The 12500-nt window shown below is 39.9% G+C and overlaps 1 protein-coding gene across 3 annotated transcripts in view; it reads right to left on the reverse strand.

Annotated features, from left to right (window-relative positions):
* Akap13 (A-kinase anchoring protein 13) overlaps positions 1-12500 on the reverse strand; it is a 285672-nt gene that overhangs the window by 35473 nt on the left and 237699 nt on the right. For all 3 annotated transcript variants that reach the window (XM_028776648.1, XM_028776646.1, XM_028776647.1), the window contains one exon: positions 8932-9106. In XM_028776648.1, coding sequence (XP_028632481.1) covers positions 8932-9106 — 175 coding nt within the window. The remainder of the gene's footprint in view (positions 1-8931; positions 9107-12500) is intronic.

The following is a 12500-nucleotide window of genomic DNA, read 5'->3' on the forward strand; positions in this document are numbered from 1 at the left end:
TTTTTTTTTTTTTTTTTTTTTTTGGTTTTTTGAGACAGGGTTTATCTGTGTAGTCCTGGAACTCACTCTGCAGACCAGGCTGGCCTCGAACTCAGAAATCTGCCTGCCTCTGCCTCCCAAGTGCTGGGATTAAAGGCTTGCGCCACCATTGCCTGGCCACATTTCTATGAAATTAAAAGCCAATAGCTTAGTCTGCATCCACCCATCAATTTATTTATCCCCTCTTCCCTCCCCTTACATGGGAACATCTAACAAAAGAAAATGGAACAAATTTGTATGCCTGGGAATGATTTTTTTTTTGTCATATCATTCATGATAGATCTCTGGGGGAAACATTACATACTATGCATTTTCTTCAGCTGGAAAACTATCATATGCAGCCAGACTTTTGAAGTAAGGAATATTAAAGAACTTTAGTGCACTGTTTTGTCTACTAGCAGGAAAAAATATATGTGGAAAAAAATTGATCCTTTTTAAGGACACACAGCCTTTAAGAACAAATAGAAACATTTTCCTCCTATGGGAAAATGGAAAACTAATTCTAACAAGAAGAAAAGAAACACCCCCAGAAACGAAGCCAAACCAACCAACCACACAAAATCCAACCAACCCATGGAACTAACAGCAACTCAGAAACACATGCTCCAGAATTTTTTTTGCAACTTCTTGTTTAAAATCACTGGGGACTTTCAGGCGCTGTCTGGTCTGGACTGATAGTACTTGTATGCAAAAACCATGTGAGACGTTCTTGTTCTTAGTAGCCAGTGTTAACAACCACAGTGCTGATGTTCAGGATGAGACAAAAGCCACAGGAAAGAGCTAAGCTACTTTGGCTAACTGCTCCTAACAGCAGTTTTTATAAGAACACTGGCAAACAGAGTGAAACAAAGTGTTCTTGTTGATCGAGAATGGACTTTATTGTTCAAACTCTTTATTTACCTTCTTTTCTCCTAAATAAAAGGATCTTCTCTTAAGGCAATTGTTTGTGTTTACTATCTCACAGAAGCAACTGATTGGTTCTAAATTCAGATACCACCCAGTTACTGAGCTGTTGTTTCTGAGGAAATCCAAAGGAAAACCTAACCATCATGCAGGTCTAACTAATGTTTCCTACTTAGGATCTAGTCAGTCTTAGTCAACAGAAATAACTCACCACAAAAGAACCCAGTAGATGCCAACACAACAGAATACAAACCAACAATAGTCTCAATGTCATTTTACATCTGTTAAATGCAGACAAAATAAAACCGCTGACAAGATTCAAAACTTTGAATGTAACAAACTCTTTAATCTGAAGGACTCCACTGAGCTTTCCACAAAATAAACTATGTGTGGCAGCCAGAGAGAACAGTTGATAATTTACAGATAGCTTTACATGGTGTAGAATGAAGAACTGCAAAGACATTTATTTCTCCGCTAACCCTAAACCAGGAGTACAGTTTGGATTAAGGGAAAAAAAATCCTCCTAAGGTTTCTGCTAAATGCATTTACTCTGACACAATTCTGAGCAGAGGTGTAGGCTTTCTGTTAAGAATAGAAGTAGACTGCCGAGAGCACACAGCACTCTACTGTTCACTGTTTTTGTGGCCATTATCATTAACATTTCTGTGTTATTCCACAGTAAACTGCGCATAAAGTGTTCTTGTTGATCAAGAAAGGATCTTTTCTTTAGGCAATTGTTTTGTGTCCTGACTGACTGGTCCACGGTAATCTTGTGGTCTCAGTAATGACAACTTTACTGAAAAGTCCATCCTATCAAACTATTAGTATTTGCAAGTAGGTAGATACATGAATGTGCAGATGACAGGAGTAAGTCACTGCAAACTATCATAATACATCTCTGTCATGTCCTACATTTGATCCTTCTAAATCATAAGTCACAGCCTGAGAGAACAGCTCTCTGGTTATGAAGTTCTATCCAGTGGTCGGAAAAAATGGGTTTTTATTAAACAAAAAGAAAAGCTGTTGTCTTCTAAAAGCACAGTGGTTTCTCAGGAGGCAGGTGACTAACTGTAGGGATGCTACATTTCCTGAGAATCCTGGGAAGATCCTGATCATGAGTGGGGGTGAAGGGAAAACACAAAGGATTCTGAATCCCTGGATTACTCATATTTCCCACTTCCTGCAAAGATAATAGATAGCATTTTTAATAGATAATAATACCACTTTTTTCCCTCAAAGAAACAAGTTGCACATGGGTATACACAAACCTTACTGCTACCATCAAATGATTAAACTCTTCTACTATTATGGCGGGTCACTGTGTGTGTGTGGCAGTTTTATGTAATGATAAAAATAATACCTACAAACAACCTTGACCAGAAATGTGTCATAGAATTTTGAGTTATATATATTATATATTTTATATATAATATGCTATCTATAGGCATTACTATATATTTATATATGTGATAGATTACATATGGATATATAATTATACATTGTATATTTTGATAATAGATAAATTTAAAATATCTGTGGAAATTTCTAAATGATCTTTGTTGAATTACTTTGTGTGTGTGTAAGATGGGGGAGAGAGAGGTGTGAAGAGAGACAGAGGGATAGGAAGTGAAGGGAAAGAAGGAAGGGAGGGAAGAGGGAGAGAACACAAGTGAGCTACCTTGTTTGAGATAGGGGCTCTTTGTAGTTGCCATTGCTCACAAGCTTCTGGGGATTCTCCTGCTTCCTCGTATTTCCTATAATCCTTTGGATGATAGGTGCATGATACCACACCTGGATTTATAAGGGCTCCCAGAATTCAGCTCATATTGTCACATCAGTGTGACAACTGTTTTTCTCAAAAGAGCCAACTCCTCTGCCCTTGTTCTATTTCCAAACATTTAAAAATTATAGCTAAACATATTTTCTCTGTGTACATTATAGCATGTGTGTGAAGGGCACAGGACAATCTCTTTCTATCATGTGGAACTCTGAGGATCCAACCCAGAGGTCAACAGATATCGTGATCTGGTGAGCTCTTGTTGCGTTTCTGTTACAAAATCTTGCTATGTAGCCCAGTTTGGCCTTAAAGCTTATCCATCTGCCTCAACCCTCTATGTGCTGGGATTTCAGGTACACACCATCACACTCCACTTTTATTACTTTTACAATTAAATACTAAGGCTGGCAATATACTTCAGTGGTAAAGTGCTTTCCTGGCAAATGGGAGGCTCTAGGTTCAATTCCCAGTACCAAAATACTAGTCCCACCACCACTAAAGACTGGCAAGCATATAATCAGCGAGTTAAATACAAAAAGCTTTTGTAATAAAAATTTCCTAGAAAACAGAAAAGCTACTTTTTTCTTTTGTAAGCAAATATAAATCTAACTATGCTGATGATACAGACATTTGGAATATCTGAAAATTCTCCACCATGATCCTTCAAATGAAATTTTATGTCTGCTCTATTGTTTAACCTTGTTTTACCACTACAGAGGCTATTCATTTAGCCACTTAATCATTTCTCTCTTGCCTGTGTATCTGCTAATTGCTCCTAAGACTGGTTTGCTTCCATCTGTGGCATCTATGGGTTTGCTGTTGTTTTTAAGTTGGATTGCTTGACTTCACAGGACACCCACCTCCCCATTCCCCTCTCTGGGGGAGTCTCTGGGTATGCTGCTTTGTCCACAGAGTAGTTCTGCATTTTGCTTCAGCTTGGGATCCTTGTGGTTTCACTATTCCTAAATTGCGTTTCATAAAACATCCTATATTATGCTTAGCTCATGAGTTACAGTCTGAAGAATGGTAGAAACTTGAACCCCAGACTTATGTACAGTAGGGTTCCAACCAGAGTCCTGGTGAGATTGACAGGTTGCTGTTTCAGAAGGTCATAAAATGCAATGTTTCTATATCCACAGCCTTTAAAACTTTTGGCTCTACTCAGGTGTCTTAATTCCCAGCTTTTATTATATATGCTATTTTTTTGTAAAATTTTTATTTATTTTTTCTTTTTTTTCTGAGATAGGGTCTCACGATGTAGCTCTGGCTGTCCTAGAACTTGCTGTGTAGACCAGGCTGGCTTCAAACTTACAGAGATTCACCTGCCTCTGCCTGTCTATTGTCAACTTGACTGGACTGGAAAAAGACACATTGCTTGTCTCTATATGGACATTTTCACAAAGTTACTAAGCAGGGGAGGCCTCCCATAAATGTGAATGGCACTCTTCCACAGGCTGGGGACTCAGGTAAAACAAGAAGAGGAAAAGATTGCCAGCGTAGGCATTATTTTCCAGTTTCCTTGGCACCATGATATGACCTGCTCTGCTCTGACACACCCTTTCTAAGAAGATGAACTGGAACTGTAAGTCAGAATATATAACTTTTGCCTTTCAAGTTATTCCCCTCAGGTATTTGTCAGGAGATGAAAGTCTAAGTAATAAAAAAGTACTTGATATGAAGAAGTAGGGTCAGATCTGTGGCTAATCTGACCATGTAGAAACTTTTAAGAATTGGTTTTATTTTATTTTTTGTTTTTTTTTCGAGACAGGGTTTCTCTGTATAGTCCTGGCTGTCCTGGAACTCACTCTGTAGACCAGGCTGTCCTCGAACTCAGAAATTCGCCTGCCTCTGCCTCCCAAGTGCTGGGATTAAAGGCGTGCGCCACCAAAACCTGGTAAGAATTGGTTTGTGAACATTTCAAAAAGCCCCCTAGGGGGTCCTAGGTACTTGAGCCATAATTTAGCCAGTGAGTCTGTTGTGAGTGTAAATACCTAGAATGCTGATAGGGAGGGGATAGGAAGACTGCTGGGGATGTTTCTGACAGGAGTAAAAACAACGCCAGAAACTGGACTAATGGCATGCATTTTAAACTGTGACAGAGAACTTGCATTTTAAGCAAGCCCTGGGACTTATGAGGCTAAATTTAAAAGTGATACACTAAAAATTTTAGTGGAGGAAATTTTGCAGCAGCCCTGCATTCAGACAGATGGCCGCCCCCCGCCCCCCTCGTGAGAGTTGTAAGCAAAAAAGCATAGAGGAAAGTTTTGAAGTATGTGCAAAATTGGAGCCAAGGAAACAGGAGCTGCTGATGACAACATAGCCACCAAAAAGAAGCCAAGGACACTGAAGAAACAGGAAAGATCCTGAGGATATCTCAGGACTCAGGAATTGGCTGGATCTCCCTAAGGTATGGAGGTTTTTTCTTTTAAATCAATCAATCAATCAATCAATCAGTCATATATGAGTGTCCAGAAGGCATCAGATGTCTTGAAACTGGCATCACAGGCAGCTGTGAGCAGCCAGTGCTGCTAGGAATGAAACTGGGGTCCCATGGAATAGCAACCAGTGCAATTAACCACTGAGCCATCTCTCCAGCTCTGGGTGCAGAAGTTTTAATTCACTTGAGAACACTGTTTTGAGAAGAGAACCCCAGGGCTACCTGTTAGGAAGTACTTGAAAAGCTGACTTTAGGGAAACTGTCCCAAGAAGGGACTGGAACAAAGCAAGCAAGCCCATACTCAAGAGGACCAACATTAATCCTGTAACTATATGGCAAGCATCCGAGGCACAGGTGGCATTGGCACACTGTTAAGAAAGTGTGTCCTCTGGTGTATTCTGAGACCACTACATCCATGTTTCAGGGAAGCCTGGCTACTGCCTGAGCTTGTGGCAGTCCTTGACTTTATTCACACAGTGCTGGTTTTGTAGATAGGCAGACAGTTACGGAATCACTGGCCATCTACCCTGATTTCAAAGGAAGGCAGAGACCCAGCAACATATAGCAGAGTTGGTATCCTAGAAGGAAGCCCTGCAAAGGGCAATGCATTAAAATATGGAGGTGAAGCAAGGGATACAAAGAAAACCCTAGGAATATGTCATGTCTACCAAGGTGAAAGTTAATTAGTGAAGTCTTCCCTAAAGAGAGGGTTGTAGAAATTGCAAACAGCAATGCTATAAGGGCAGGTTGCTCAAGACCTCCGGGGCCCCCGTTATGTGCTTCAGATGGTGGATATATAGCTGTATGATTTAACATTTGCCATGTTGGGTATTGACCTTGGTTTGGTCCAATCCTTCATGTTATTCTGCTGTACCTCTTTTTCTGAATGGGAATGTATACGTTGTGCCACTGTGTAGTTCCAATATTCAATTTCTTTTTTTTTTAATTTTATAGGAGCTCATAGCTAAGAGTTTGCCTTGAGTCTCTGAAGAAACTCAGAACTTCTGAGCAACACTGTTAAGACTTCAGGGATTGTATATATTTTGCTTTATTAGTTGGCCATGAACTTTTAGGGACCAGGTATGGAATATTATGATGTAAGGAGGTATGCTTGGGTATCAATTTGATAAAGGCTAGACGTGAAATAGTTAATGTTGTCAACTTAGGGGCTTGAAGAAACAAACGCTTTAGTGAGTCAAAAAGATGAGCTACAGGGGCAATTCACTCTGAATGTGGATAACACCACCCATAGAGTAGGGCCTAGGTCAAAGGAGAAAAGGGAAAAAGCCAGGCAGCAGAGGCATTCTCTATGCTTAATAGACACCACGTGACCTATTCTGCTTTATCATGCCGAGTCTACATAATGGATAGAAACTACTAAAACCAAGAACTAAAATAAATCTTCCCTGCCTTAAGTTGTTTGGCACTGATATCTGATCACAGCAAGAAAAAAAAAATCACATTAGTAAAATGTGTCTGCATGTGTATATAGCTTTTTGAGCATTTTAATATTTTATAGTAGAAAGTAGTTCAGTCTGCTTTACAAATGAAATTCCTTGACTATCAATTTGATACTAGCAGTAAAGAGTTAATTAACTAGCAGTCAAGCCTTAATTAACAGAGACCCTAAACTGAAGAGGCTGACTGACTGTGGAGTGCTCAGCCTTAAATGATTATTTACATATCATAGCCCTTTCCACAAGGCTCAGGGATGCTTCCTGAAGAGGAAGTGGAGAAAGGGTAAGAGCCAGAGGTGGTAGAAATCCTCCAGAAAACAGTATTTTCTGGACACTTGAACATATGAACTCAAAGAGATTTGGACATTATGCACAAGACCTGTGAAGCCCAAGCCAGACAAAATCCTATCATAGAAGGGCCAAGATGGGCCTGGAATCTCACCACTAGCTCAGAAGCTATTGGCATGTGATAACCCCTGCAAGAGAAAGAACCAGTTTTCTTGAGTGATATGACCCCTGGTAGGTGGACATGTCCAGACTAATTGAGCAGCACAAATTGGATTAGATTGGGGCAGAAGAAATCTCCAAGTTTGATGGTAAGGGATGGGTAGATGGTTAAGGAAGGAGTTGGGGATGTGTGAATATATTAAAAATAGACTTATGAACTTTCCAATTTCAGTAAACTAAAGTATTTTGAGTATTAATTTACCCTAAATACAAAATAAATGACTGAAAACAAGACATCATGGTATATTGTGTGAGGCTTAGCCACTGTCTCATATGCATGTGTTGCAAGTCTAACATGAGACAAGTCACCACAGCCTCCTAGTTGTGCTGGCCTTAGAGCGGCCGACTTGCAGTTTTCTCACCTCTAAATAAAGCAGCTTTCTTGTTTTACCTTGGTGTGCTTTACAAATATAGTTACTTTCTATGTGTACAAGGACACAATTTTGAGAAATATTGCCTTGGAAGTATATTTGCAAGTTATAATATATATATTTGATTTGGCCTGTTGCTTGATCTTGCAGTCCATGAGCCATCGATGGCTTTTATATTTTAGATGGTTGACAAAGAATTGACCCCATAGGAAGGCCAGCAGTCTCAATTAACCTAGACTCCAGGGAGCTCCCAGACTGAGCCACCAACCGGGAGCATACATGGGCTGGTCCAAGGCCTTTGACACATATATAGCCTGGTCTGGCCTCTGTGGGAGAAGATGTGCTTAATCCTCAAGAGACCTGAGGTCCCAGGGAAGGGGGACGTTCGGGGGGGGGGGGGGATCCTCTTGGAGGCAAGGGGGAGAAAGAATGGGATGAGTAACTGTGAGAGGGTGGACTGGGATAGGGGAAATGACTGGAATGTAAATAAAATAATTAAAAAAAGGGCTGGCAAGATGGCTCAGTGGTTAAGAGCACTGGCTGCTCTTTCAGAGGTCCTGAGTTCAATTCCCAGCAACTATATGGTGGCTCACAACCATCTGTAATGAGATTTGATGCCCTCTTCTGGTATGTCTGAAGACAGCCACAGTATACTCACATACATAAAATAAATAAATTAAAAAAAAAAAAGAAAGAAAGAAAAGAAAATATACTGTTAAAAAATAATTTAAAAAAAGCACTGAAAAGATGAATATGACATGTCATGCAAGTTTAAATATCAGCATCTATAAATAAAAATTTCCTGGAATGAAGCCTTTTTGTTGCTACATCTATGACTGCTTTTGTGTTGCAATTGTAGATGAAGTAGCTGTGACACAGACACTGGTGATCTAAGTCCTATACCAGAAACACAGAGCACATGTGCACATGTATACACTCTCATCTGGTAGCCATCATGATTTAATACCGGCAAAGGGCTGGATCATATTCCCAAAGATCAGATTTAAAAATAAATGCACAAGGGCTGGGAAACAGCTTAGAAGTAAGATTGCTTTTCTATACTAGGCCCTGAGTTTGAATCTCTAGACTGCATGTGCATGTGTGCATGTATGCATTTGTGTGTGAGGGGGAGGCAAGCATAAAAATAAGTGAGTAGGATCTGAGAAGCTTTAAGGTTCAAGACTTTGTATGCTTTGACTTGCCAGATTTCTTGCAAGATGAGGTGGTTTATAAATGCAGAATCTGAAACTAGAGATGTTTGAAAAAAGAAATACAGATTGTATGTTACATAATTAAAATTCGAAGAAAAACACACATGAGTTACTTCTCCACACAAATGAGGAACAGATCAGGGGTGGGATGCACAGGAAACTAGAAACAAACCAGCTTTCATGAGGCAAGACAGCCTCACTGGACGGAAGGAAGAAGCATGACTCTTACTTGCGCATGTGTAGGCGTCCTTGTTGGTGAAAGGCTTCATGCACTGGCTGCAGCTGATGGGACCCACAATAGGAATGGGGCTGAAAGTGTGCCCATTTAGAGCCTTTTTATCTTTTTCCTTCTCTTTAGCTTCTTTCTCTTTCTCTTTAATTTTATCCTTTTCCTTTTCCTTTTCCTGCCCAAGAAAAGAATTAACAGTTAACCAAGTACTGGAAGGAAGGCCTTCCCCTTACCTGTACACACAGATGCCAAGTGGTCAAGGGAGGGTGGTGGCTATTGTGGATAGAAATGAGGAACAATGCCTGGGCAACATTTTACCAATTTTCAAACATTTGAGATCCCATTTGAAACACTTATGAGTTCTAAGCCATCGGGAGCTGTTTATATTAATGGGGTAGAGCCTACAGAGGAAGGGCTTTCCTTAGTAAGGTACAGCATAGTTCACACAGGGCGAGCTGAATTCCTTAGTAAGGTGTAGCATAGTCCACACAGGGCGCCCTGAATTTAGGACCAGTTTAGAAGGGGAGCAGAAGGAAGGATGGTAGCAATTCTGGGTCAGCTTGAAGGAGAAAAACTATGTCATATGGTTTAAAAAGTTCTGTGAGGTTCCTCTCTAAGTTTTACAAACTACATGTATGTCCCCAAGGAATGAAGACATTTTCTTCCTTACTCTAATCAGAACTATTAAATAACCCCACATATACTGTTTTTTAAATTAATTAATTAATTATTACTAATTAGAACTCAGCAGGTTAGCAGATATTAATTTTAGTTCAGTGTTCAAATGGTGACAGTGAGAGGAGGGTAGAGGACTGCACAGAGGTTAAGAATAAAGGCAGCTCTAAGTTATACTCATGGTGGGACTGTGAGGAAATGATTTCTCTGAGCCCTAGTCATTTCATTTGCAAATGGGACAGGTGCCCACTTATAGTTCTGTTTTTGTTTGTAATAAGGAACACAGCCTGGCAGTGGTGGCGCACATCTTTAATCCCAGCACTTGGTAGGCAGAGGCAGGCGGATTTCTGAGTTCAAGGCCAGCCGGGTCTACAGAGTGAGTTCCAGGACAGCCAGGGCTACACAGAGAAACCCTGTCTCGAAAAACCGGAAGGAAAACAACAACAACAAAAAAAACCAAAAAAAAAAAAAAAAAAAAAAAGAAGTAACACATACAAAGCCTAGCACATGCTAAGCAACATTTAATACATTATAGTAATTATTTATACCTCAATGAAAATGAGTGCCATCAGCATATTAACTCTCCCAATGCAACACAAAAGCACAAGCTTTTGTAGTGAAGGAAAGGAAATTTTGACTTGTGGCAGGAGACAATAACCCCGGAGCAGTAACAAGGATGCTGGTGCAAAGCTTGGAAAAAGAGAAGTACAGAAGGCCAGGAACCTTCCCCAGACCTCCTTCTTTGTCTCTTCAAGCTGATTACTACAGCACCCATTTCCTCTCAAAAGACTGGGCACCTAGGGTAGGGAATTCCCAAGAGTAATGGAATAATTCTCTCACAAACTAATACATGAAGTGCTACAATTCATAGAGGTGAATTTTACCTACAGTTATATACTGGGACTATAATCTAAAAAAATACCCAAGAAGTGAGCTTCTCAGAGTGAGTGACCATGACAATTACTAACCATGTGACTTATCAACGCTACCAGTAGAGGTCATCTAGATAGACTCAGTGGGCAGGTGGGCATCATGCTTCCCACTCTACAACAGAGAGGATAATGCATGACACTTAAATAAGTAACTTACATGGATTTTCTTAGGGCAGGGCACTGTTCTAATTGTCTCCATTTTATATTTGAAGAGACTGAAGCTTAGAGACGTCTAATAATATATTTTGGAGCACAGAGCAGGAACTAGTTAAACTAGTTAAACTGGACTTGATGCAGTTTGGGATCACTAAAGTTCAGCTCTCATTCACCACACTTATTGTAAAGGGGTGCCAATGTTCCTTGAGTTGCAAAGGGTCACAAAGCAATGCTCAGTACCAAATAGGAACTCAAACTGCCTGATTTTCTAAAGCTCAGAACCCACCCAATATACGAAATGGGCTATTTGTAAAATCTACGATTCATGTGAAACTTTCCCGTAACAGAATCCATGGAGCAAACCCCCCAAAGCCAAACCGATGCATCTTAAAACTATTAAAAAAAAAAAAACCAAACAGAAAGGATGGGGGGGGGGAAACCACTTTACAAAACAGGAAACTCTTCTGAACAAAAATTAGTAACTGCTAAAGTGCATAGAACCCGAATTACCACACCTTGAGCACATCCTCCTTTTTTAACTAATTTTTTGCTGCAGATTTCTCTGAGTAAAGTGTTGTTAAAAATTATCTTTTATTTTTTGGTTTGAAGGTTCAGAGCATACACCAATGGTTAAAAAAAAAAAATCAAACAGCACAACTTTCTAGGGCAGCTAGGTTAGTCTTGGATGAACTGTAATGTTCTTCAGATCTGAATAATGCATTTTCTCATCCTGTACAGTAATCCAGAGGAGCTCCTCCAAGGACAGAAACAAAACAACGAACTACACATGGCCTCTCCTCCCCACCCCCTTTGTAATTCAGTGCTTTGAAGAAGTCTGGCTCTTACCTGCCCATGTTTTAGTCCCGTGAATCTCACTGTTATGAGAGGAACTTCGGGAAGCCGACCCCATTTTACCGACATGATTTGACCCCCATGCCAGGAAATGTTCTCTCACAGGAGATGCTCATGCCGGCAGGCAGACAGCTCAGAGCTACCATTAGCAAAATGGTAAGAGGAAGCTAGGGACTGGTTGAGAAAGGGCATGAGGGGAGGGCTGGGGCTGCTAGCTTGCTTGAGACAGTCTTAACTATTTGAATGCTGCTGGTAAAGCTAACCACTCTACCCTGAAGAACACAGGAAATGAAAGAAAACTGAAGTAACTCTCAAATACATGTGTGGACAGCATTTGCATTATAGTATGGGAAATATGGCAAAGATCGAGACCACACATAATACTGGAAGTTAAAATGCACATCTACTAAAAAACATATTCCTAATTGCATAAAAAGCAATGTTTTATAAGAAAATATTTTAGCAAAGTTGCTAGTGGTAAAATGGTGACTGGTTATTATTCTTAAATTTAATATGCCTATATTTAACCATTGCTAACATGCTTTAAATATACTGTGGGGAAAAAATCTAAGGACATTTAAAAATGGAGGAGACTGGCTACAATAATACTAGGGTGCTATGTAAGAAAATTAATTTTCACTTTCCTAAACCTATCTATCCTTTTAGTAGTTAGGGTTCTCCAAGTGCATGAAAACCTAATATGATTAGGCATCTTGGAAAGTTCTTCATATACAAGGCACAGAAACTAGGAACTGGGCCTGAATGGCTCACTATAAAGTTAACCTTTTGGTCTAAAACATGTCTTGTATCTTTTCAAGCTGTCCTTGTAAAAATGAGAACTTAATAGAAAAAACTAATCAGTAGTGTGAAGACCACTCTGTTTATGAAGGCAAGCAGTACGTATGTATCCAAGGGTCTTAATATGTGTATAATATGCACAAAATTTACTCAGCA

This window comes from Grammomys surdaster, unplaced genomic scaffold, assembly GCF_004785775.1.
Source record: "Grammomys surdaster isolate TR1022 unplaced genomic scaffold, NIH_TR_1.0 271, whole genome shotgun sequence".
NCBI classification, from domain to species: domain Eukaryota; kingdom Metazoa; phylum Chordata; class Mammalia; order Rodentia; family Muridae; genus Grammomys; species Grammomys surdaster.